This window comes from Ictidomys tridecemlineatus, chromosome 8 (genome assembly GCF_052094955.1).
Source record: "Ictidomys tridecemlineatus isolate mIctTri1 chromosome 8, mIctTri1.hap1, whole genome shotgun sequence".
NCBI classification, from domain to species: Eukaryota; Metazoa; Chordata; class Mammalia; order Rodentia; family Sciuridae; genus Ictidomys; species Ictidomys tridecemlineatus.
This window is the reverse complement of record NC_135484.1, coordinates 84,467,913-84,495,798: the sequence shown is the minus strand read 5'-3', so window position 1 is coordinate 84,495,798 and position 27,886 is coordinate 84,467,913. Positions and strand designations below refer to the sequence as shown.

Genomic DNA, 27,886 nt, shown 5'->3' with positions numbered 1-27,886 from the left:
TACATGATTGTGATAATAGATTTGTCTATAGGTATGGTTGGATAGAAGGCCTAGGAAGACTTGGGAGGGCAGTATTGACATTCTTTTGACTTTGTAATTAATTTAATTGGTTATGGGTGGACAAAATTTATCAAATAATAGTTTTTTAAAAGAGATAAAAATACCAAAATTGGTAAACATATATAAAATGAATTAAGGCAATAAATTCATGGGAACTATATAGGTCAGTGAAGCCTGTGGAGAACCAAACAAAATTAGGATATTCTGCAATCTTGAGACCATAGGAATGAGGTAAGCCAAGGGTAATTGTCAGGGCTCAACCAAATAGAACGAAAGTCTTGGCAAACGTTGAACTTATTATGTACCACTCTTAGTCAACCTTTTATTTTATTTTATTCTATTTTGGCAAAAAACAAAGTATACCTTCTTTTTTTGTGTGTGGTACCAGGGATTGAACCCAAAGGTGCCTTATCACTGAACCACATGCCCAATCCTTAAGTGTGCAGAACAATTGTGTTAACTATATTCACATTGTTGTTCAACAGGTTTCCAGAACTTTATTTTTCTTTTTTGAGTCAGGATATCATAAAGTTGCTAAGAGTCTCACTAAATTGCTCAAGGTGTCTTGAACTTTTCAGTTTTCCGGCCTCAGTTTCCCAAGTTGCTAGGATTATACGTGGTTTCCACCATGCCTGGCACCAGTACCACAATGTTTTGATTACTGTCCTTTTATAATATGTTTTGACATTAGAAAGTATGAGTCCTTCAACCATGTTCTTTTTTCAAAATTATTTTGATTATGTGGGCCCTTGAGATTCCATATAAATTTTAACTTGAAAGTTCTTTTTCTGCTAGGCACAGTGGCATGCACGTGTTATACCAGCAGCTTGGGAGGCTGAGGCAGGAGAATCACAAGTTCAGAGTCAGTCTTAGCAACTTAGCAAGGCCCTAAATAACTTAGCAAGACATCTCTTTAAAAAAAAAAAAAAAAAGGGCTAGGAATGTGGCTCAGTGGTTAAGTACCCCTGGGATCCAACAATATGCTGCCTACAAGAGACGAATTTGGTAGGAAAAGACATTCATAGACTGAAGGTGAAAGGTTGGGAAAAATCATATCATTCATATGGACTTCGGAAACAAGCAGGAGTGTCCATACTCATATCAAATAAAATAGATTTCAAGCCAGAGTTAATCAAAAGGGATCAAGAGGGACACTACATACTGCTCAAGGGAACCATACACCAACAAGACCTAGCAATCATAAATATATATGCTCCAAACAATGGTGCAGCTATGTTCATCAAACAAACTCTTCTCAAGTTCCAGAGTCTAATAGATCACCATACAATAATTATGGGAGACTCCAACACACCTCTCTCACCACTGGACAGATCTTCCAAACAAAAGTTGAATAAGGAAACTATAGAACTCAACACAATTAATAACCTAGACTTAATTGACATATATAGAATATACCACCCAACATCAAGCAATTACACTTTTTTCTCAGCAGCACATGAATCCTTCTCAAAAATAGATCATATATTATGTCACAAGGCAACTCTTAGACATTATAAAGGAGTAGAGATAATACTATGCATCTTATCTGATCATAATGGAATGAAACTGGAAATCAACGATAAAAGAAGGAAGGAAAAATCATGCATCACTTGGAGAATGAACAGTAGGTTACTGAATGATCAATGGGTCATAGAATACATCAAGGAGGAAATTAAAAAATTGTTAGAGATAAGTGAAAACACAGACACAACATATCAGATCTGTGGGACACAATGAAAGCAGTTCTAAGAGGAAAATTCATTGCCTGGAGTTCATTCCTTAAAAAAAAGGAAAAACCAACAAATAAATGATCTCACACTTCATCTCAAAATCCTAGAAAAAGAAGAGCAAAACAACAGCAAAAGAAGTAGAAGGCAAGAAATAATTAAAATCAGAGCTGAAATTAATGAAATCGAAACAGTTGAAAAAATTGACAAAACTAAAAGTTGGTTCTTCGAAAAAATAAATAAGATCGACAGACCCTTAGCCATGCTAACGAAGAGAAGAAGAGAGAGAACTCAAATTACTAGCATACGGGATGAAAAAGGCAATATCACAACAGACACTTCAGAAATACAAAAGATAATTAAAAATTATTTTGAATCCTTATACTCCAATAAAATAGAAGACAGTGAAGGCATCGATAAATTTCTTAAGTCATATGATCTACCCAGATTGAGTCAGGAGGATATAGACAACCTAAACAGACCAATATCAATTGAGGAAATAGAAGAAGCCATCAAAAGACTACCAACTAAGAAAAGCCCAGGACTGGATGGGTATACAGCAGAGTTTTACAAAACCTTTAAAGAAGAACTAATACCAATACTTTTCAAGCTATTCCAGGAAATAGAAAAAGAAGGAGAACTTCCAAATTCATTCTACGAGGCCAACATCACCCTGATTCCTAAACCAGACAAAGATATTTCAAAGAAAGAAAACTACAGACCAATATCTCTAATGAACCTAGATGCAAAAATCCTCAATAAAATTCTGGCGAATCGGATACAAAAACATATCAAAAAAATTGTGCACCAAAAAAGAAAAAAGAAAAGTTCTATTTTTGTAAAAAAAAAAAAAAAATGCCATTGGCCTTAACTTTTTAATCAAATTATAACCAAAAAAAGGCTACATGTAAATGAAGTAAGAAAATAATAGAGCAAGAAGTGATCTAGTTAGCTCCACCTTGGGGTAGTATCTGGAGTCAAATTAGAGTTAAAGGTGGGTGATACCAAAAGGGAAGGCCCAAGATCAGTATAAAGGTGATTAAACTGACCAGAGAAGCATCAGTATTTCTCATGACTAAATGCACCTGAACTTTCTCCCACTAATTTGATATCAGCAAGTGCTAGTAAATCAAGTTAATGGAAATCTCACCTGATCTACCTGTAGCATTAGTGTTTAGGCATATTGTTTTGGTCATGTGTGTAAACTAATTAGAAGAAAATATCAGATTAGAAGAATACTTTTTAAACTCTTATATCATTTTTGTCCGTTTGTTTTGCAGAGATTTAAACATACAGTGTCTTCTTGTTCTTCCTTAAGGAGTTTTGTCAAGAAGCAGGAGCTGGGCTCTGTGGTGCACGCCTATAATCCCTGCGGCTAGAGAAGCTGATAAAGGAGAATCTGTTCAAAGAGTTCAAAGCCAGCCTCAGCAATGGCGAGGCACTAAGCAACTCAGTCAGACCCTGTCTCTAAATACAAAATAGGGCTGGGGAGGTGGCTCTATGGTCAAGTGCCCCTAAGTTTGATCCCCAGTACCCAAAAAAAGTGGGAGGCATGGTTGGGGGTGAAGCTCAATTGGTAGAGTGCTTGCCTCACATGCATAAGGCCCTGGGTTCGATACCCAGCACCACACAAAAAAAAGGCAGAAGATTTTCTTTGTGCTTCCCAGCATGCAAAAAGATAACTCACAGGATACTAGGACTTAGCATAGCTTAGATGTGAAGCACTTTCCTTATTCTTTAGAATTCTTGAAACCCTTGTTATTAGAAGATATTCTGTTATTACACAAAAGGAAGGACAAATGAATTATAACCATGCTACTCTTATCAACATCTTAATTCTCATGATAAGGATTTAAGGCAAATCAAATAGTAAATCCTACTGAAGTTATATTGTTCTACAGATAGTGCTGTGTTTGCTCAATGTACATAGAAAGAATTAAGGTATTTTTTGGTTATTCTGAGATTTGGTATTATTGCAAGGAATCTTGTTCTTATAATAGATACTTATGTTAATGATCTTTTTGTATATTTGCAGAGCTCTAGATGTTCTAAAATATGAGGAAGTTGACATGGAATTACTAGCTAAGGCTGTTCCAGAATCCTTGAAGAAGTATACTCAATGTAGAGAACTGGCTGAAAGACTGAAAATAGAAGGTAGAAAATAATTTGTTGGCTGGGGATGTGGCTCAATCGGTAGCGCGCTTGCCTGGCATGCGTGCAGCCCGGGTTCGATCCTCAGCACCACATACCAACAAAGATGTTGTGTCCGCCGAGAACTAAAAAAAATAAATAGTAAAAATTCTCTCTCTCTCTCTCTCTCTCTCTCTCTCTCTCTCTCTCTCTCTCTCTCTCTCTCTCTCACTCTCCTCTCTCACTCTCTCTTTAAAAAAAAAAAAAAGAAAAAGAAAATAATTTGTTACTTAAGATATCTGTATATTCTTCCATTTGTGCAAATTATGAATGAACAACAGATCAATTAAGAGCTATTGCCAGGTACAATGATGTACACCTGTAATCCCAGTGGCTCGGGAAGCTGACACAGGAGGATCATGAGTTCAAAGCCAGCCTCAACAAAACTAAGGTGCCAAACAATTCACTGAGACCCTGTCTCTAAATAAAATATAAAATAGAGCTGGAGTGTGGCTCAATGGTCTAATGCCCCTAAATTCAGTCCTTGGTACACAAAACAAAACAAGGCTGGACGTGGTGGCATACATGTGTAATCCCAGTGACTTAGGCTGAAGCAGGAGGATTATATGTTCAAGACCAACCTCAGCAACTTAGTGAGGCTTTGACCAATTTATCAAGACTCTGCCACAAATTAAGAAAAAGAAAATTAAAAGAGCCAAGAATGTAGCTCAATGATAAAGCACCCCCGAGTTAAATCCCCAGTACCAGAACAAAACAGACAAAAAAAAACTTTATCAGGCAAAGAAATTCAGAGTCTGCCCCTATATATTGTAACACATGATATGCTGTCCTATTTTTTTGTTCAATTTGTTGACCATGAAAGACACAATGTCTTTGGATTTCTTTTAAAGTTTTTTAACACAAAAATACAGAGAATTTGCTTCTGCATTTTGATAGATTTTTCCTGGAAAATTATGTAATTAAAAAGTACAGAAAAGAAAAAAGAAAAAATACATAACAGGATAATATGGGGAGAAGGGTAGGAAAAGCTGGATGATGTATGATGGTGTGGTATTTACATCAAATTCTAGAATCATTTTTCCAAATGATCCAATACAAGTAATAATATATTAGGGCTGGGGATGTGGCTCAAGGGGTAGTGCGCTCACCTGGCATGCGTGCGGCCCGGGTTCAATCCTCAGCACCACATATCAACAAAGATGTTGTGTCCGCCGAGAAATAAAAAATAAATATTAAAAAAAAATAAATAAATAAAATAAATGGACAAGAAGTAATGTTGGATGGACACTGAGGTACATTCCTGTAATACCAATGACTTGGCAGGCTAAGGCAGAAGGATCACAAGTTTGAGGCCAGCCTCAGCAGCTTAAAGAGGCCCTTAGCAACTTACTGAGATTCTGTCTCAAAATTAGAAATAAAAAGGACTGGGGATGTAACTCACTGCTAAGCACCTCTGGGTTCAATCCCCAGTACCCAAAAAAAAAAAAAAAAAATTTAATAAAAAGTACAGGAATATAGCACAGTATACATGGCCCTAGGTTCAATCTCCAGTTCTGCTAAATAAGTTAAGTGTTGTCAACTAAGAAGCTGTACTTTAAAAATTATAGTTTTGGAGGCAGGCATGGTGGCATATACCTGGCTCATAATCCCAAGTACTTAGGAGGTTGACTCAGGAGGTTTACAAGTTTGAAGCTAGCCTGGGCAACTTAGGGAGACTTTGTATCAAAATAAAATTAAAAGGCTAGGGATACAGCTCAATGATAAAGCACTTCCCTAGCATGTGTTATACTCTGAATTCAATCCCTTCAGTATTGCAAGAAAATATAATTAATCTATTATAGTTTTATATGGAGGTCATTCAGAGAACCATTTGTAGAAAAATATCTTACCATTAGGACTTAGAATTTGAACCCATAGCCTATTGAGGTAAATGCTTCAACCAAGATTTGCACTGACAGGAAAACATTTTTTTTTCCTTTCTTTTTTTGTACTGGATTAAACCTAGGGCTACTTTGCCACTGAGTTACATCTCCAGCCCTTTTTATTTTTATATTGGGACAGGGTCTTGTAGGGTTCCTTAGGGCTTTGCTAAGTTGCTGAGGCTGGCTTCAAACAGTGATTGTGCTGCGTCAGCTTTCCTGGTCACTGTGGTTACAGGCATGTGCCACCACTACTGGCACAAATTATTTCTTAACTTAATTTTCCATCTTTGAGGGCTGGAATTGTGGCTCAGTTGGATAGCACTTGACTAACATGTATGAGGCACTAGATTCAGTTCCCAGCACTGCATATAAATAAATGAATGAAAAAATAAAGGTCTATCTAAAAAAATAAAAATAAATTTTTTTCCATATTTGAAATAAAAAGATATCCATTAAACTGCTAGACAGAATTTTGTTGTTAGCACACAAGACGCTCCCTTTATCTTGGCCTCAGTTTCTTCATCTGCTCCACCTCTCTCTCAGTGTTGTGATGTATTGAATGAGATGATACTGCAAAAGCTCTTTACAAAAGGTAAAAGGCTATATAAATGTAGGTTATTAGTATAATCTGAGTACATAACATAATTCTTTTTTTTAAATATAATTCTAATTTTGTTCCCCAGCCACTTATGAATCAGTATTGAACCATCAGCTACAAGAAATAAAGGAAGTTCAACGAGAAGAAGCTCTCCAGCTGCCAAAAGACCTAGACTATTTGACTCTCAGGGATGTGTCTTTGTCCCATGAAGTTCGAGAGAAACTACATTTCAGCCGCCCACAGACGGTAAGAAAGCAAGCAGTGGAATAGGAAAAAGTTATAAAGAGCTAGTATTTTAATCTTTTTAAAATATGTGTAAGTGTGTGTGTGTGTGTGTGTGTGTGTGTGTGTGTGCATGACTTAAAGGAAACTACCATGTTAAAATGTAATACGTTTTAGTGGTTCTCAAATTACTACTTGATCCGTCCCTTGGAGTTCCATAGTGTTGCCTTAGAAGCAAATAGGAGAAAGGGGAGTCAGCCGTTTCCCTGCCCTGTGCTTCAGCTTTACTGGGTGTGTGTGTGTGTGTGTGTGTGTGTGTGTGTGTGTGTGTGTGTGTGTGTAAAATGGAGAACAGAAGCAAAGTTTAAAAAAAAAAAGCTACTTTGTTATGGTATAAGGATTCTAATGTTTAAAGACATCTGAGATGCCCTTTTTTTCACATATTATCATCTCTAGATTAGGTTATGTCTTAAAAAATTGATAGTGTGTCATAGTTTCCTGGGCAGTATATTTTTTCATAATGGTTCACAAAATAAAAAGGCTCTTTACTGAACTATGATGTATATAAACAAATGGGGTGGGGCTGTTTTTTACTGGGAGGAGTGATTTCATCAATGTAATATGATATTCTTAGCAATAGACTTCATGGAAACTTGATAAATGGGCTTTAAATTCCAGAACTCTCCCTTCTCATTGATTTTAGGTTATGGGTATTCATAGGTTACAGTGTCCAGCATGATAGCCGCTAGCCAAATGTGGCCATTTATGTTAATTTAATTAAATTTAAAATTTAGCTCTTCAGTCTTTTTTTTTTTTTTTTTTTTTCCTTATTTTTTATTTTTCGGCGGACACAACATCTTTGTTGGTATGTGGTGCTGAGGATCGAACCTGGGCCGCACGCATGCCAGGCAAGCGTGCTACAGCTTGAGCCACATCACCAGCCCTAGCTCTTCAGTCTTATGAGCCACATTTCAAGAGCCCAGGAGCCATGTTATTAATTTGTACCATATTACACAGTTCATTACTACACTGCAAATGTTGCAGAAGAGTTCCATCATCACAGAAAGTTCAACCGGGCAGCACTTACCATAGGAGTTTACAGCTCCTTAGTCTCAGTTCCAGAATACAAAAAGCTCTGACAAAAGTTTGCCACAGGTGCAGAGTGTACCTTAATGATGGAGCACTTGCCTAGAATACTTGAAGCCCTGGGTTCCATCTCCGGTACAAAAACAAAACAAGGGCTGGGGATGTGGCTCAAGCGGTAGCTCGCTTGCCTGGCATGCATGCGTGCGGCCCGGGTTTGATCCTCAGCACCACATACAAACAAAGATGTTGTGTCCGAGAAATAAAAAATAAATAAATATTAAACAATTCTCTCTCTCTCTCTCTCTCTCTCTCTCTCTCTCTCTCAAAAAAAAAAAAAACAAAAAAAAAACACTTTGCTCCACACTTATTTAATAAGTGAGATGAAGCTACTTGGTCTTTTCACCACTTAGAATGAATAGTCATACATTTTCTATTAAAATATACTGTTGAGGGGGCTGGGGATGTGGCTCAAGCGGTAGCGCGCTTGCCTGTCATGCTTGCGGCCCGGGTTCAATCCTCAGCACTACATACCAACAAAGATGTTGTGTCTGCCGAGAACTAAAAATAAATATTAAAAATTCTCTCTCTCTCTCTCTCTCTCTCTCTCTCTCTCTCTCTCTCTCTCTCTCTCTCTCTCCTTCTCACTCTCTCTTTAAAAAAAAAAAAAATATATATATATAAAGTGTTGATCTAAATGAGATCTTGTCTCAAAATAAAATAAAAAGGGCTACATTTGTAGTGTTAGCCTAGCTTGTGCAAGGCCACAGATTCAATCCCCAGTACTGCAAAAGAAGAACTAAAAAAAACACTACCAAAGTATTAATGGGACTAAAATTCTAGGGTGTTACCTACATTCACCATTGAGGATATTACCTTATATATAATATTACATTTTAGTACCAAAACCTATGGCCTCCAGCATTTCAGTTAAGGAACTATGGACCTGTATTTGAAGAAAGGAACTCTATTGCAATTTTTCTTAATTTAATGAATAGAAAAAGTAGATAATCTAACATGTTAGTTTTATGAACTTGTACAAATCATTTTAATTTCTCTGAGGTGAAAACAAATAATAATCATATTTCTTAACTTTACAAGCTTGTTTTGCAGATCTATTAAGATAATGATTATTACCAGGTGTAGTTATATATGCATATAATCCCAACTATTCAGGAGGCCAAGGCAAGAGGATCACAAGTTCAAGGCCATCCTGAGCAAAAAAGACCCTGCCTCAAAGTAAAATAATAAAAAAGGGTTGTAGTCGGATATTGTGGCACACAACTGTAATCCCAGTGTCTTGGTATGCTGAGGCAGGACAATTCCAAGTTCAAAGCCAATCTCAGCAAATTATCTAGACTCTGTCCCAAAAATGAAAAATAAAAAGGGCTGGGGATATAACACAGTAGTAGGGTGCTTGCCTGGCATGTATGAGGCCCTGGGTTCAATCCCACTACCAAAAGGAAAGAAAAGAAAAAAACAATGATTATTTAAAAAAGGAACTGGGCATGGTGGTACATGCCTGCAGTCCCAGCTACTTTGGAAGCTAGACAGGAGGATTACTTCAGCCCAGGAGTTTTAACATAGCCAGACCCCATTTCAATCCCTAAATTTTTTATAGACTACACTTTAAGGTTGTTAGGAGGAAGATAATTTGATTTGATATAATTAACTTATAGTTCTCTTGTTTTCTTTCCTAGATTGGGGCTGCTAGTCGCATACCTGGAGTGACACCTGCTGCTATCATCAATCTGCTCAGATTTGTGAAGACCACTCAGCAAAGACAGGGAGCTATGAATAAACTGCCTCAAACAGATGAATACTTACATGATACAGACAAACTTCAAGAAACAGAATTATAGCTTTCAATTCATAGAAGACTTTTAAAGAGTATGTAAATAATTTAACCTATACAAGATCATAAATAGTAAATAAGAATGATTTTAATACCCATGAAAATAGCCTTAGTAGGTTTTTATGGGTTTGTCATTAATTTATGAAGAGGACAGAGATTATAATTGTGTTTTTGTTGTTGTTGTTTCTAAAAGAAAAATGGTCAACAACAGTTCACACTCTCTCAGGAGCTATAATACAGTCAGCCTACTCATATAACTATTAAAATTATGCATCAGAAACTTCAACTTGCAGATCTGTCTGCTCATAAGGACTTTAACTGTGAAGAATCCAAATGAAAGGTTTATTTTTAACTTGTTTTGAAAGTTAGTAAACTTTTGCCTAATTATATTAGGTTAGGAAGCAATAATAAAGCCCTCTATTTGTTAGAGCTAAAAATTGAGACTACATAAAATATTCAGACTTGTATGGTGATGCACACCTATATTCCCAGTGGCTCAAGAGGCTGAGATGGGAGGATTGTGAGTTCAAAGCCAGCCTCAGTACAAGCAACGCACTGAGCAACTCAGTGAGACCCTGTCTCTAAATAAAATACAAAATAGGACTGGGGATGTGGCTTGGTGGTGGAGTGCACCTGAGTTCAATCCCCAGTACTGCGTCCCCTCCCAAAAAAAAAAAAAAAAATCCAGAATCAGTTAATTTCTAAGATTTATGTATTTCTTCAGGAAATTTTCATCAGTAATAGTTTTTGAGCATTGATTAGAAATCATCATTGGTTCCTATCATCCACAGTGTGGAAACTTATTTGGTAACCTGGCTAAGGAAGACTAGCCAGGCACAGTGGCACACACCTGTAATCCCAGTGGGTTTGGAGGCTGAGGCAAGAGGATCACAAGTTCAAAGCAAATCAGTAACCATTAAAAAATATTTGCAATCCTCAATCATTTACAAATGGTGAATTCTTTTTGATCCTTGATTAATAATTTCAAAAGGTTATAAGTTTTCTTTTAGTCATTTTAGCTACTTTGGGGAAAAATTATAATTACTGAGACAATATTAATTCAATACCATATTGTGTGTATATATACACTAAAAATATCTTGTGGTGCCTGTTTAGCTCAGAAGTAAAATCACTGTTTTAAACTTTTCTAAGAAGTTAAATATAGGTGTAAAAGTAGTGAACGGATGCCTATTAAATGGAATATAAAGGGCTGGGGGTGTAACTCAGTGCTAGAGCATGTGAGAGGCCCTAGGTCTAATCCCCAGTACCATGGGGAGTGAGGCAAAATTAAACAATATAATAACAGCTTTGGGAACTCTTTGACAGCCATAATCCAGGCCTAGTGACACTATGGGTATAAAGGAACTTCAGAGTTGTAGTGACATCCATTACAATATTAACTCATTGAAAAAATATTTGATGGAAAATGTTTGTTTTAGGTTATTGGTTATGCCATTTGCTTTATTTTTTTATTATTATTTTTTAAAAATATATTTATTTTTTATTTTTTAGTTTTCGGCAGACACAACATCTTTGTTTGTATGTGGTGCTGAGGATCGAACCCGGGCCGCACGCGTGCCAGGCGAGTGCGCTACCACTTGAGCCACATCCCCAGCCCATGCCATTTGCTTTAGAATGTAAAACCTCTTTCAGTAGTAGACTATGTCCTATTATGAAAAAAAAAAAATGAAGTCTCTTTAAAATTATAAAACAGTCTACATTCTGGTGCTAATAGCCAAAAAGTGCTACTATGAAAAAATAGGCTGGGGCTGGGGTTGTGGCTCAGTGGAGGAACACTCACCTAACATGTGCGAGACCCTGGGTTCAATCCTCAGTACTACATAAAAATAAAGTTATTGTGCACAACTATAATCAAAAAATAAATATTTTAAAAAATGAGCTAACATAATTTTAGTCAATCCATTTACTTCATAAAAATCCCCCATTATTGACAATAGTCAGCTTACAACAAAAGTTGGTCACACTTGTGATTTCCTGTATTTACTACAGGCCATGCATGCTGCCTGCTAGTTGGAAAAGCCTGGTACTGGAGTTCATTTCAACAGGAGCAAGGAAAAAAATAAAAATTTTGTACTAGGGATTGGATCTAGGGGTGCATAACCAGTGACATACATCCTTATCCCTTTTTATTTTTCATTCTTGGGACAGGGTCTCACTAATTTGCTGAGGCTGGCTTTGAGGGATCCTCTTGCCTCAGTCTATCAAGACATTGACATTATAGGGGTTCATCCCCACGTACAGTTTGATTTCACTTATATGAGTTACCTGGAATAGTTGAGTTCATAGAGACAAAATACAATGGTAGTTGCTAGAGTCTTTGGGGAAAGGAAATGGGGAATTAATGTTTAATGGATACAGTGTCAGTTTTACAAATTGAATAGTTCTGGAGATTGTTGATACTGATATTTCTACAAATTGAATATATTTAATGCCACTGAACCTGTTTCATTTATTTATTTGGTAATTTATCCCTTTCTTTTTTCATAGAACATAATTAAGACATTTTGAAGTAAATCAGAACAGTTCAAGAGTAAACATCAGCTTAGGAAAAGGCAAATTACACTTATATATTAACAGCTCTGAAGTTCCTGGCAGTAATATAGTTCCCTCTATTTCAAGGGAACTGGGGAAAAATTTTTTCTAATTACTGAAATCTAAGAAATTTATCACATAAACTGTACCTTCCTTAGTAATTAAGTAGCTCCTGCCAGCTAGACGTGGTGGAACACACCTGAAATCGCAGCTACCCAGGGGGCAGAGGCAAGAGGATTTAAAGTTCCAGGACCACCAGGCAATTTAGCAAGACCCTGTTTCAAAAATAAAAGGGCCTTGGTGCAATGGCACATTCCTATAATCCCAGTGGCTCTAGAAGCTGAGGCAGGAGGATCACAAGTTCAAAAGGCCAGCCTCAGCAAAAGTGGGGTGCTAAGCAATTCAGTGAGATCCTATCTGTCTCTAAATAAAATACAAGGGGCTGGAGATGTGGCTCAAGCCGTAGCGCGCTCGCCTGGCATGTGTGCAGCCCGGGTTCGATCCTCAGCATCACATACAAACAAAGATGTTGTGTCCACCGAAAACTGAAAAAAATAAATATTATAAATAAATAAATAAAATACAAAATAGGACTGGGGATGTGGCTTAATGGTTCAATGCCTCTGAGTTCAATTCCCAGTACTTAAAATAATAATAATAATAGAATGTATGGTTGGCAGACTCTTGAGCAATGATTCTCAATCCTGGTTGCACATCAGACATCAAAATTCACAATTGTTTGCAAAAAAAAAGTAGATGGTCAAGCTTTATCCCAACAATTCTGATTCAGCTGGCCTGGGAAGGACTTGGAATCTATGTTTAACAAGCTGTATAAATTATTCTGATGTCCAGCCAACTGTAAGAATCACTAGCTTACTTCCTTAAATATCCATTTATGCCAAAAGCAAAAACTAGATTGCAATTAATTTAACAGTGTGTGCTGGCTCAACAACCTAGAATATAAATAATCTGTGTTATTGATTGATGTACTAGAGCTTCAGTTGTACAGAAAGTCAAATTCACATTGTTATAAAAATTCAGGTCTAGATCAGGCTTGGTGGCACATAACTGTAATTCCAGTGATGTAGGAAGTTAAGACAGGAGGACTGCAAGTTTGAAGCCATCCTCAACAATTTAGTGAAACCCTGCCTCAACATGAAAAATAAAAAGGACCACAGTATTGCTCATGGTAAAGTGTCCCAAGGTTTAATCCGCATTTCAAAAAAAGAAAGAAAAGAAAAAAATTATTTCTAAAAGAAAGCCATTTATTTCATCTTCCAACAAAAGGTGGGCTGTGACAGTTTATGGGCAACACCAATTTTTTTTTTTCAAATGTAAGCTTTGGGACTGCTTGAATGCCTAAATAGGTGTTGAGACCCTATGTTTCATGCCAAAGGAAAAATGTGCAGTTATTTTGACCTAGAATCTCATTTGAGTTTTTTAAAATTTTTTAAAGATATTTTTTCATGTGTAGATGGACCTTTATTTTATTTACTTATACATGGTGCTGAGAATTGAACCCAGTGCCTCACACTTACTAGGCAAGCACTCTGCCACTAAGCCGCAACTCCAGACTTTATTTGACTTTAACTGACCCAAATCAATATTTTCCAAACTGCAGGCTACTGTTCATTAGTAGATCATGAAATTTTTTTTGTCACAGGTGTAAGTACTATCGTCTGACATTTTTATTTAGTAATTCAAACACAAATTATATTTACAAATTTTCCTCTGTTTTGATGTGTCCTAGCTGAGATAAAGGTGATGTCCCTGATAACATCATTTGCCTGGCCTGGTCTGAATCTTTTTATTGAAAAAGATAACATATTCATGACAGTTCCTGGAAAACTATCACGGTACTCTAGAGAATAGATGCCCATGCCTGATGTGGTGGTGCCCACCTGTAATCCCAGCAGCTCCAGAGGCTGCGATAGGAGGATCACAAGTTCAAAGCCAGCCTCAGCAACAGCATTGCGCTAAGCAACTCAGTGAGACCCTGTCTCTAAATAAAATACAAAAAGGCTGGGGGTGTGTTCTGTGGTTAAGCATCCCCTGTAGACTGCCCCTCCCCCGCCACCAAAAAAAAGAGAATAGATGACTACCCAACCCCATTCCATAGCAAGCATGAGAATTCAGAACTTTTTGTTTTTAATCTCTAATACTTTTAAAATATGAAATATTTTAAACAAAAAAAAAGAATAAAGAAATATAATGAACATACACGAACAAATATTAACATTTGCTGAGCACAGTGATGCACACCTGTAATCCCAGTGGTTCGGAGGTGGAGGCAGGAGGAATGCAGGTTTGAGGTCAGCCTCAACAATGTAGCAAGGCTTAAACAATTTAGTAAAAGCCTGTCTCAAAATACAAAATTAAAAAAGGGTTGAGGAGGGGCTATGAATATAGCTCAGTTGGTACAGTGCTTGCCTCGGATGTACAATGCCCTGGGTTCAATTCCCAGCAACAACAAAAAAAAGGGGGTGGGAAGCGGGTTTGGGGATGTGGCTCATATGGTTAAGTACCCTTGGGTTAAATCCACAGTATTCCCCCAAATAATTTTTCTTAACATTTTGTTCAATATGCTTTAAATGTTTTGTTTCACTTTAAGGGGTTAAATATAGAAGAAGTTGAAAAAAATAAATGGTGTGTTCTATAATCGATGGCATCTTATATTATAATTGGCAGTATTTGCAATTTGGAAAACACACTGCAATGAAATAGTTTGTGTGACTAGGTTGCAGTAATAATTGTTATCGTGGATCATAATCAAATGTTTGAAAAACACTAATCTGAATAGCATATACTCTCATGGGAAAAATCCAATACATTGGGATTTCTTTTACATCTAGGTATTCCTCAAACTAAGAATTTTTTTTAATATGTATTTTTTAGTTGTAGTTGGACACAATATCTTTATTTTACTTTTATGTGGTGCTGAGGATCAGATTGTGGCTATTGTGGCTCAGGGCCTCGAAAGTGCTAGGCAAGTGCTCTACTGATGAGCCCCAATCCCAGTCCCCAAGAATTTTTTATAATAATTTTTTTAAAACTTAAAAGTCTTGGGCTGGAGATGTAATTCAGTGGTAGAGGACTTGCCTAGCATGCAGGAGGTCTGTGTTCATTCCCCAGCACTGAAAAAAACAAATATTTTATTGCATCTACAGCTACATATGTTTATATTGGTGAAAATGCATTAGAAACTGTAAACTCTGGAAAGAAAAACAGCAAGGGAAGAATTTAGAAGCCATGTGACCTAAGATTAAGAAACAGCTATAGGAACTGAAAGTATTTAACACAGATCTAAGGATATCAGTTAGTGACACTGTGGAAAAGGAAATGAAGTCATTTGAAGAAAATAGCCTAGGTAAAATGATTGGAAGTGACCAGAAGACAAAATTACCTGTTAAGGGAAAAAATCCATTTATTGATGCGATGTTTTAGGAGAAGGTAACTCCTCATACTTAACCTCTCCATGCTTCAGTGTGACACCTGTACCATGGGTATACCTGCCCCCAACAAAGGTGGTTGTGAGGATAAAATGAGATATATGTGCCCTTCAATGTATGACATAAACATCTAAGAAGAAATTTAAGAAAAAAAGATTTCAGTGAATATATTCAAGGTTGATTTGAATAGATTAAAACATTTTAGTTTTCTTCTAATCAAATTTTCTGATTCTGTTTGTCATGAGGCCAAAGAATACCTCATGCATTCTGAGATGCGATGTGTTTAAAAAATAGTATAACTAGGCATGATGATGGATGCCTATAATCCCAGCCACCCAGGAGGCTAATGCAAGAAGATTGCAATTTCAAAGCCAGCCTCAGCAATTTAGCAAGGCCTTAAAGCAACTCAGCGAGACCCTGTCTCTGAATAAAATATTAAAAAGGGCTGGGGATGTGGCTCAGTTGTTAAGCGTCCCTGGGTTCAATCCCTGGTACCCCTCCTCCAAAAAAAAAAAAAATAGTTAAAGTACAAATTGGGCATGGTGGTGCACACCATCAGCTTAGGAGGCTGAGATAGGAGGATCACAAGTTTGAGACCAGCCTGGGCAATTTAGCAAGGCTCTGCCTCAAAATAAAAAAAGATAAAAAGGGCTAGAGATGTAGCTCAGTGGTAAAATTCTTGCCAAGCATACACTTGGAGGCTTCAGAAGTAAAGCACCCTTCAATTCAGTGCCCAGTACTATATATATATATATATATATATATATATATATATATAATAGTACAGTGTTTTCACATTCTTCAGTACTGACTTCTCCTCCAAGTCTCAGCTATTCCTGACAAATAACCTTATCTGGCCAATCTAAATTATGTCCCTTTTACTCTTTTTCCTCAGAGTCTCTTTTCCTTTATAGCATCATCACAAGTCTATCTCCCCTACCAACTAGAAACTCAGGGCAAGAACTGTGTAGACTTTATTCACAGCTCTATCCTCTATGCCTAGAATGATGTCTGGCAACATAGTAGGCACAGTACTTTCAAACAAAATATTGCTTCACTGTCCTATAGAACTTCAGTGTAACACTCATTTAGTTTTATTGTTTCTCTTCTTTAAACAGTTAATCTCGGGCTGGGGATGTGGCTCAAGCAGTAGCGCGCTCGCCTGGCATGTGTGCGGCCCGGGTTCGATCCTCAGCACCGCATACAAATAAAGATGTTGTGTCCGCCGAAAACTAAAAAATAAATATTAAAAAATTCTCTCTTAAAAAAAAAAATTAATCTCTTAGCGGGGCCTGCCCTGTGACACACACCTGTAATCCAAGCTACTCAGGAGGCTGAGATTGGAGAATGGTAGAACTCAAGACCAATCTGAGCAATTAAGCAAGACCTGTCAAAAAAGAAAGAGAAACAGAAAGGAGGGAGGGAGAGGGAAGGAAAAGGAAGGAAGAAAGGGAAGGAAAGAAAAGGGGAAAAAGAGGATGGAGGGCATGTAGTTCAGTGGTAGAGCACTTGCCTGGCATGTGAGAGGCCCTGGATTCAATTCCTAGTACCACACATACACATTAATCTCTTTACTAAATGGTTTAACCACTTTGGAAAAATAGTTGGGCAGTTTTTATAAAGATAAATAACATTTGCCATACAACCCAGCAATCCCATTTCTAGGAATTCATGCAAGTAAAATGAAAATGTATGTTACACATAAACCTATAGCAGCTTTATTCATAATTATCCCAAACAGAAAGAAAACCAGATGTCCCTCAGCTGAAAACAGACACACAAACTGACACACATCCATTAAAAAGCAACAGATTTCTGATATATGCAAAATGGATAAATCTTAAGTGTATCCTACTAAATGAAAGAAGCCAGTCTCAAAGCCTATATTACTTAGATGTCCAGTTTTAGGACATCCCTGTAAAACAGTTACAAGGACAAAAAATATATCAGTGGTTACAAAGAGCTGATAATGGGGGGTTGACTACAAATGGATATAGGAATTTTGTAGTGGTGACATGATTTCTGTATTTTGTGGTTAACTATATTCATTTGTGAGAATTTACAGAACTATATATTTTTATTATTTTATTAATTTATTTATTTTGGTACCAAGGATTGAAACCAAGGATGTTTAACCAGAGTCACATCCTTACCCCTTTTTATATTTTGAGACAGGGCCTCCCTGGAATGCTGAGGCTGCCTTTAAATTTGGGATCCTCCTGCCTTAGCCTTTCAAGGCACTGAGATTATAGGCATATATTGCCATGCCCAGTAGAACTACATATTTTTAAAGGATGAATTTTAGGCAGGTACAGTGGTGCATGCATGCCTGTAATATTACAGCTCTTCAGGATACTGAGGCAAAAAGATGGCAAGTTCAAGGCCTTCTTGGGCAATTTAGCAAGCTCCTATCTCAAAAGGCACAGGCCTGTAATCTCAGAGTCTCAGAACACTGATGTAGGAGGATCGAGAGTTCAAATCCAGCCTCTGCAAAAGTGAGGCGCTAAGACCCTGTCTCTAAATAAAATACAAAATAGGGCTGGGAATATGGCTTAGTGGTCAAGTGCCCCTGAGTTTAATCCCTGGTTCCCTCCCCCAAATAAATAAATAAATTTTAAAAAAGAAAAAGGGCTGGGGATGTAGCTAATGGTAGAGAACTTACATGCAAGGCCTTGCATTCAACTTCCAGTATAAAAAAAGAAATTCAGTACATAGAACTATCTTAATGAAAATTGGGGAAAATTTGAATCTCTTGCTTATTTAAATTTTCTAGTATTCTTTTGTATACTTAGGGACAGAATTACTACAACATTAAAATTCTTTGTTGTCATATCTCCCATAGAGACCACAAACTGAACTCTAAACGCTTAACTATCCATGAAGTGCTAAAAACAGTCCAAAGTAGATGTCAGTTTTCCTTCTATTCATTTTATCTTGCTTATAACTAGGGGTAAACATTGGGTTAAAGCACAACTACTTTTTAGGAAACAATAAAATATATATTGTTTCTCTGAGATTCCCATTTGATAAGAAGTTAAACAATTCAATAGTCAGGTAGCAGTTTCCTAAAGTTAAATCATTTTCCACTTATAAATTGGTACTCAGAGCAATATATTTGAGTTATACTTCAATTCTAGTTTGCAAGTCTCATGGAAATTCCCAGAGACTTGCAAATTATGGAAATGACTTTGATGCCACCTAAACAATGTTAGGTAAAAGATCACATATGGTTTTGGAAGTAAAAAGGGAATGGAACAGAGTTATGAAAAAAACAGATAAAATATTTCAGGAAGAAATTATTTCTGAGAACATCTCAAACTGGTATGAGACTTTTAGAACAAAGGTGTTTTGTTTTGGATGTGAGGTGTCCCCCAAAAGTTCACGTGAGACAATGGAAGAAGGTTCAGAGGAGAAATTATTGTGTTGTAAGAGTCTTAACCCAATCAGTGATTTAATCCTCTGATAGGGATTAACTGAGTGGTAACTGAAATGATAGGGTGTGGCCTGAGGAGGTGGGAATGAGGGTGTGGCTTTAGGTATATTTTTGTATCTGATGAGTGGAGTCTCTGCTTTCTGATCATGATGTGAGCTGCTTCCCTCTGCCACTCTTCTGCCATGTTGTTCTGCCTCACCTGAAGCCCTGAGGAATGGAGCCAGCCTTCTGTGGACTTAGACCTCTGAAACTGTGAGCCCTCAAACTTTTCCTCCTCTATAAAAATAAAAAAGAAGAAAATCTTCAGGAAAATAAAAGGCTGGGTGAGGGGTGTTATTCTTCCCTCTTCTCTGATATGAGAGCATCCTCTCTACTACCCATCATAGAAACTCATGCTGTTCACTCCCATCAGGATACTGGTTATAACTGCAGAATGCAAGTGTAATTCTCAGAGGGATTTATTTCTGCAGCTTTCCATGATGACAAAGGAACCAATACTACCAATCTAAAATATCTGGAAGGTCATCTTTTGACACTCAGGTTGTTGACCCTTGTTCTGAAGAGTTCCCCATTTCAAGAATTATAACTCTGGCCAGAAGCTTGCTTTGGCATCACCTCAGTGCTCAGTTCAGCAGAAAAGGTTACTAATGTAAATAATTTTATTTTGAAACTGAGTCTCATTCAGGCTGGCCTTAAACTGGGCTCAATTGATCCTCCTGCATCAGTAGGTAGGACCATCAGCAAGTGCCACCACACCCAGCTAATAATTTTAATGAAACTAAAACCAAAATATTTGTAATATTCTCTAGGATTTTTATATACTGAAACCAGAATTAGGCAGATAGGCAAGAGTCAGATCCAGAGAATGGAGAAATTGAAATGTTAATTCCTTCAGAGGCCTTCCCTCACCCTTATCTAGATAACTTGCCCCTGCTCAAACCTGTTGCTAGGTCAACCTGTCCCAGGAATTGTTCCTCCCTATAAAGTTATTAATTAAATGTGTCCTGGGCTGCTCCATCCAGCCCTTCCCCCGTCCATCTGCTTCTCATCTTTTGGCCATCCCTCCAAGCATCTTCTGGGCCTAGTCACATATGTATGCAGGAAGGAGAGAGATAAGGGAAAGAGAGCAGGAGAACAAAGGAAGCCTAATACCTATAAAAAGGCAGAAGAGCCTCGCTTCTTGGGATACCAGGATACCAGCTATGGCCCCCTTCTCCCTCCTGGGAGAAGTCTATGTTACCCCTTTTTAAATCAACACTGCTTTATATGCTTGGCTCAGCATGCTTCTCTAATTCTCTAATGTTATACTTTCAACATTTGAGGAGCAGAACTCGTCACCAGTAATCAGCAGTATTGTACCATACGGAAAATCATTGAAAAAATCACAAACTCTTTACCATTTAAGCAGTCAATTGCTTTTGTTGGGTAAAATCAGTGCCCAGATAATGTGCAAAATTGATATTTTTTGTGCTTGTGAAAAAGTTTTTGCTTCTATAATCGCAATGCCACATCAAACTTAGCCTTCTATTTTGACAACTGATCATCTTCGAGATGCTTTCCTACAACAAATGCTGTGGACAACTTACAATTTTTGTCATATAAAAGGAAAATTTAGGTATCAAATACTCAAAAAAACCTAAGGTGAGTTTAGCTGTGTGTGTGTGTGCGAACCTAGGAGTAATTTAATACTGAGCTACATTCCTAGCAAAAAAAAAAAAAAATTGAGACAGGGAATTTTTTTTTTTTTTTAGAGGAGGGACGGGGATCAGTAACCAGGGATTAAACCCAAGGGCACTTGATCACCGAGCTACATCTGCAGCCCCTTTTTTAAATTTTTGAGACAGGGTCTCTTAAGTTGCTTTAGGGCCTCACTAAATTGCTGAGGCTAGTTTTGAACTTGTAGTCCTCCTGCCTCAGCCTTCCAAGCCATTGGAATTATAGGCATGTGGCAAACTTGATTTTAGTAATGTTCTAGAACTGTGGGGAACTTGAGTTTTTGAAGCTGCAAATAATCAGAATAAGGGACAAAACATTTTAGAATTACCACAGTGAAAGTAGTAATACTCCCTTAAAATCTTGTTTGAAACATTAAAATCATGTTAACAAGTCAGGAACAGTGGTGCAAGCCTCTAATCCCAGCAACTAGGGAGGCTGAGGCAGGAGGATCATGAGTTCAAAGGTAGCCTCAGCAGATTAGCAAGGCACTGAACATCTCTAAATAAATTAAAAAGGGCTGGACAAAGGAAAAAAAAAAAAAACATTAAAAACCTCCTTCAGGGGCTGGGGATGTGGCTCAAGTGGTAGCGCGCTCGCCTGGCATGCGTGCGGCCCGGGTTCGATCCTCAGCATCACATACAAAGACGTTGTGACTGCCGATAACTAAAAAATAAATATTAAAATTCTAAAAAAAAAAAAAAAAAAACTCCTTCAGCACTACCAAACCCAGCCCCCTTCAGTGCTTTATATTCTGACATAAGCTGTCAATGTTCTTTGCAGAAAGACTGGGCTGATGTTAATTCAGAACAAATTGTGTCCCAGAGAACAAGCAGAGTTCTTTGGTCATGAGACCTGATGCACATATTTATAAGGCAGTATTAGTGTGGGAATAGTTTTTTTTTTTTTTGAGTTCTGACCTGGCAAAACCCAAGTAATTTTGATCTCCTACTATAGCAGAAGGATCAAGTTCAAGCCTGGGCAACTTTCCTGAAACTGTCTCAAACTTTTTTTTTTTTTTTTTTTTTTTTGGTGCTGGGAATTGAATCAAACTTAAGGGTTGGTAGGGCATGTAGGAAAAAGTGGTAAGGCACACGTACAGCCATAGTACTGCCAAAAAAAAATAATTACATAAACAAAGGAGGTGTGCCTTAATGGCAATCTGTTTAACTCCCAAACCAGAACATCCTCACATTTCATGTTCTAAAATCATACCAAATTCTCTGGGGGAAAATTTCAGTGAAGTTACTAAACAGCTGATCAACCTAATTTTTGTCTATTCTCAAATATTTTAATGTAGAAAAAGTATGCTACTTTATCGCTAGCCAAAATTTCATTTACTGCTTTAAGCCAATTTATCAACTGCCAGTAGATGGTGCTCAAACCAAGTAATTATCTTACACATTCACATAGAGGGTGTTTCAGAGGAAGTGAACCTCAGTATACAACTGGCTAAACCAAAGCTGACTGGTTTACTTCTCTCCTGTCTCTATGGTGGCAGACTTTCCAGGTGGCTAAGTCTTGGGGAGTGGAAGTCATCACTTGATGAATCTCATTTTATTGGTTGTCACTTATTGGTCAAACATCTATAAACCGGCAAATCAATCCCTATGAAACTGAAGACAACTTTCAGTGTTCAAAGCCTATCTCACTGTACCAAGTTGACATTTTACTCACCTTCTAACTTATTCCCTTTCTACCAGACTAGGATGTTTATAGTCCTGGCACCTCAACAGGGTAATAATCCTTTGAACTGACCTAAAACAGTTTACCAGACACTTGAATCAGAATTTAAAACCCACTCGCCATAGATGAGCCTTATGAAATTTACATCTTATGTAATTTTGTCCATCTTCCCAGGCTGGAACCAAAACTTTCTGGACATGGTGGCTGTTTTTCAATAACTAGCTACTTAGGAGGCTTAAGAATGATCACCAACTTGTCTTCAATAGGGGTAGGGTTATTTAGCCCAAAGGTCGCCCACCATGTGCAGTAGCTTGGAGTTTACAATCCCAATTCATAATTTTGCAGTCCTGATATTACTTAGGGCCTCATATATGCCAAGCTCATGTTGTACTGCAACTAAGTAATCCCCAGCCCAAGAATATTTTAGGAGATACTCTGCCATTTTCAGGGTTACTGTTAAAAACTACATGTACTGTTAAAAATTATATGTACAGGTTCATGGCAAGTGTTTCAACTATTCAAATGCTCACATTTGCCAATTGATCAAAACTAGAAATTTAAATTAAGAGGCTTTCTTCCTACCTAACCATTTGCACTGCCAGTATTACCAATTACCCTGCCCAAGCCCGGATCACCTTATTGAAGGAAGCTCACCCTACTCAGATTTGTAACCGTGCCTCTTCAATCTGTGGGTTAGTCTCTGACCTGTTAATGTTACCCAGCCTTGCTCAGATAAAATTTCCTATTGAAAATCCAGTTCTTCATACTATTTAATAATCCTCACTTAACTACTCCAATGCTTACAAATGTAAAGCACATTTCAATAGAAAACTTAAAGATTATCAGTACATTATTTAGTATTAATGGAGCTACACAAAATTTCAGAAGTAACAGCCTTTAATATTACAGGATTTGGTCCTCTAAAGTAAATTACAAAGTTATTTTTCTACCCTAACCAAGTGTTGTAATCAATACACCCCTCCCAGATATTCACTAAGTACTTGAAGATCCCTCCCAGTTTCCCTTAACTAAATTCCCAACCAGAAAACTTAATCATACTTAAAGTTAACAGATTCTCAACACCACAAATAGGTTGAGGAACTCTTGCCTAACATTTGTATTATGTTCATGTTGACCAAAGAAGACACAGGTTTCTCATTAAACTTTGTTTTAATGGGTCTCAAAATTCTGTGACAGATTTTTGGTCAAGTTGTTTCCATTAAAAAGTACTGATTTTAAAAACTAATAACTTAAAACTGCCACACACAAAAAAACAAAATGGTCCACAAAACATTTTCCTTTCCTTCTGAAGGTTTTACGATGCATTGTTATCATTAACCAGTCTTTTACTATTAAACTTAAATGGCCAATTGAGACAAACAGTTCTGAGACCGTTCTTCCACCACTGATTAAGACTGGGGTGGCAGGTATTAGGGGTAATATTCATTTAGCCTTCTGAGCTTTCTGGGCAGACTTGGTGACCTTGCCAGCTCCAGCAGCCTTCTTGTCCACTGCTTTGATGACACCCACAGCAACCGTCTGCCTCATATCACGAACAGCAAAACGACCTATAAAAGAAATTTGGTATTACCATGAGAAACACAAAGGAGAAATTTGTGTTTTCTAATGCAATTTTTCTAATTGTACTTAGGTCTTTCTTACCCAGAGGAGGATAGTCAGAGAAGCTCTCAACACACATGGGCTTTCCTGGAACCATGTCAACGATGGCAGCATCACCAGATTTCAAGAATTTAGGGCCATCTTCCAGCTTCTTACCAGAGCGGCGATCAATCTTTTCTTTCAGCTCGGCAAACTTGCAAGCAATGTGAGCTGTGTGACAATCCAGTACAGGAGCATAGCCAGCACTGATTTGGCCTGGATGGTTCAGGATAATCACCTTGGGGAAAAGATAATGTAATTTAATGCATCTCAAAAGACTTCAGGCTCTAATCAGGATAGAAATGCCACATTTTTATCTTTGTTACCTGAGCAGTGAAACCAGCTGCTTCCATTGGTGGGTCATTTTTGCTGTCACCAGCAACATTGCCACGGCGAACATCTTTGACAGACACGTTCTTGACATTGAAGCCCACGTTGTCTCCAGGAAGAGCTTCACTCAGAGCTTCATGGTGCATTTCAACAGACTTTACTTCAGTTGTGACATTGACTGGAGCAAAGGTGACCACCATGCCAGGCTTGAGAACACCAGTCTCCACTCGGCCCACAGGGACAGTACCAATACCTAAAGTTATAGCATAGTATCAAACACATTCTGCCGGAAAAGGCAAAGGTATTGTGCCTATCAGAAACTAAGGCTATGACATTGTATTAATATCCAACTTACCACCAATTTTGTAGACATCCTGGAGGGGCAGACGCAAAGGCTTGTCAGTTGGACGAGTTGGTGGCAGGATGCAATCTAAAGCTTCAAGCAATGTGGTTCCACTGGCACTGCCATCTTTACGGGTGACTTTCCATCCCTTGAACCAAGGCATCTAAAGCACAAAATTGCCTATTAATGTTACTATCAACTTACCACTAAGTTTTCTTTTAAGAAATGTCTTGGAAAAAAATCACTTACATTAGCACTTGGCTCCAACATGTTGTCACCGTTCCAACCAGAAATTGGCACAAATGCTACTGTGTCAGGGTTGTAGCCAATTTTCTTAATGTAGGTGCTGACTTCCTTGACGATTTCCTCGTATCTCTTCTGACTGTAGGGTGGCTCAGTGGAATCCATTTTGTTAACACCAACGATTAGTTGTTTCACACCCAGTGTGTAGGCCAGAAGGGCATGCTCACGGGTCTGCCCATTCTTGGAGATACCAGCTTCAAATTCACCAACACCAGCAGCAACAATCAGGACAGCACAGTCAGCCTTTGGGGGGAAAAAAATGTTAACAAAAAATTTGTCCTCACAATCTAAGACCCCAGTTCTAGTTGTTTTTTAGTCATTTAGTCGTTTCATCCCACATACCTGAGATGTGCCTGTAATCATGTTTTTGATAAAGTCTCTGTGTCCTGGGGCATCAATGATAGTCACATAATACTTGCTGGTCTCAAATTTCCACAGGGAGATGTCAATGGTGATACCACGCTCACGTTCAGCTTTCAGTTTATCCAAGACCCAGGCATACTTGAAGGAGCCCTTTCCCATCTGTAATGATTTAGAAGAATTACAGTTAGGAAAACCAACTAAGTTGAAATTCCATGCCCCCACTATTTTGCACAAATGGTTCCGTTTTCCAATCTATAGCCTTTGTTGACTCTACACTGTCAGAGCAGAGCTAAGCAATTAAGAACTTTAACAAAAAAATAACTCCACTTCTAAATCACTTCTAACAGTATTTTAACATTTTCCCTTCTTGCCATTGTACTTGCCTCAGCAGCTTCCTTCTCAAATTTTTCAATGGTTCTTTTGTCGATCCCACCACATTTGTAGATCAGATGACCAGTAGTGGTAGACTTGCCCGAATCTACGTGTCCAATGACAACGATGTTGATGTGAGTCTTTTCCTTTCCCATTTTGGCTTTGATTTAGCGGTGGTTTTCACGACACCTAAAATGATATTTAAGGATTAAAAACAGCACCTTTGAACTACTGTTCGAGAAGGTTGAGGGTAACCCTTGGTCCAAACTCAAAAGGGCAAATTCCAGGGAGAATTACATCCAGTGCCAGGCTGGCCTAACTCTTCAGTCTCCACCCACCAAGTGTGAGGAAACTCCATCGCGCAGAAGTCCCCTCCCCCAGCCGAAAGAAGCTGAGTTCCAAAGGCTGGGAGACAAAATAGAGGTGCCTGGACGGCACCCGGTACGCCGCGGGGTCACAGGAAGCAGCGGCCAAGGAGGGAAAAGCCCTTTTCCTTTGTGTGGGTGACTCACCCGCCCGCTCTCCCGGGCGGCCGCGTCCTCCATTTTGAGCTCCCTGCAACAGGGCCGGAGCGGCCATCTTTCCGCGCACGCAACTGGTGCGGAGCGGGCCGGCCTCGCCACCCAGGGTGGGGCGACCTGAGCCAGAAGCCAGGCACCCGGCCCGACCGGCCCGCTCCTCCGAGCCCACGACCGCCGCCTCGCAGGGCCCCGCCTCGCCTCCCCGAGGCCGGGCTGGACATGTGCGCCCGACGGGCGGGCCCCGCCGCCGCCCCACGACCAAGAACCGGACGACGAGCCCGTGGAGACTCGAACCCACACAGGACCGGCAGGACACTCTCGGCAGACAAAAAGGCCCCAACGACTCACGTGGAAACTTAAGCCTTAAAACTGGGCAGCTGGTGGGCGCTGGGCGCTAAGGTGCGACCGCATTCGCACGCGGCGGCCCGGGCGCCCCAGCCAGGCCTCAACCCAAGCACGAGGCGAAGGGATTCTTGAAAAAAATCTCAAGACCTCGAACTCTCCCAACCCCCAAATAACCCGAAATTCGGGGTAAGAACCTCGTAAAGTGGCCCAGTAGCATGGCGGTAGAGAAAGCACGCGAGGGCCTCAACCCACTCAAGGCGGCCAGGCCCGCGGAAGCCACACCCGGAGCTCACCTGTGTTCTGGCGGCAAACCCGTTGCGAAAAAGAACGTTCAGGGCGACTACGGCACTTATATACCGTTCTCCCCCACCCTCGAGGAAAAGGGCGGAGTCAGCACACGACACCACTTTCCCAGCTTACCCCGCGCCACCTCCACTAGGCACCGGTTCAATTGCCATCCCCTCCCCCCACCACTTCTCGGGGACTGTGGGCGAGGTGCACTCAGCCCACTCACCGCACACAGCTCCCCGCGCATGCTCCTCTCGATCCCGCTGATGCTGAGAACCAGAGGCTGGGGGCGGGGACGAGGCGATCGGTCTTGCATCTAGGTTAATGGGAGTTTAACGACGGTCCCTGGGATTCCCTTAGGCAGAGGCGAATCCCCCTTTTGTATGAATTACTCTCCGCTTCAGCCGGCGGGTGGGGCAGAGAGGAGGCAGTCAGGAGGGGATGTCCAGAATCTTCCCTGTACCATTCCTGGCTTAACCTCAAAGGTCATATGGAGATTGGGCTATCCCCCATCCAGCGTACTCAGCCTCGCCTTCTTGCTCGCCTGGGACAACCCTCTAGAGCCGCTTCCCCTGCGGGTCGCTCCGGGGTCCGGGACTGGCTCCTCCTCCGCCCCCGCCTTTCGTGCTCCTACTCCCTGGAGACGAGTACGAGGTCCCTGGACCCGAGGGACTTGGGGCGGAGGGCCAGGGTTGGGGGCTGCCTTCACGGCTCAGGAATCCTGGAGGGCTTTCAGCTCGGTGGCCCTGAGCGCAATCAGTCTGCTCCCTAACTGGCTTCTTGGTTTGTGCCATTCAGAACCAGCTGTTTTTACCGAAGCCTGTAATGTACTTCACCTCCCGGGGCACTCCTGATGTCCACTATTTCAGTTTAGAGTAGACTTTAATCCTACAATTAGCTTTACTTGTAA

General features: G+C 39.3%; 2 protein-coding genes across 3 annotated transcripts in view; one reads left to right on the top strand and one right to left on the bottom strand.

Annotated features, from left to right (window-relative positions):
- Positions 1-10,558, top strand: part of Mto1 (mitochondrial tRNA translation optimization 1) — a 30,738-nt gene extending 20,180 nt beyond the window's left edge. The window contains exons 10-12 of one of the 2 annotated variants that reach the window (XM_005341264.5): positions 3,823-3,941; positions 6,544-6,704; positions 9,464-10,558. In XM_005341264.5, coding sequence (XP_005341321.1) covers positions 3,823-3,941; positions 6,544-6,704; positions 9,464-9,625 — 442 coding nt within the window. In that variant the 3' untranslated portion in view covers positions 9,626-10,558. Of the gene's footprint in view, positions 1-3,067; positions 3,577-3,822; positions 3,942-6,543; positions 6,705-9,463 lie in introns of those variants that run through there. The other variant, XM_021720803.3, reaches the window with a different exon arrangement.
- Positions 10,559-23,603: 13,045 nt separating this feature from the next.
- Eef1a1 (eukaryotic translation elongation factor 1 alpha 1) lies at positions 23,604-27,137 on the bottom strand. Its single transcript, XM_005341263.4, has 8 exons — positions 26,982-27,137; positions 25,834-26,011; positions 25,430-25,609; positions 25,034-25,330; positions 24,797-24,947; positions 24,438-24,694; positions 24,115-24,349; positions 23,604-24,020 (listed from the first exon to the last, which is right to left on the bottom strand). The coding sequence occupies exons 2-8, from the start codon at positions 25,975-25,977 to the stop codon at positions 23,896-23,898; spliced, it is 1,389 nt and encodes a 462-aa protein (XP_005341320.1). The 5' UTR covers positions 25,978-26,011; positions 26,982-27,137; the 3' UTR covers positions 23,604-23,895.
- Between the last annotated feature and the right edge of the window lie 749 nt (positions 27,138-27,886).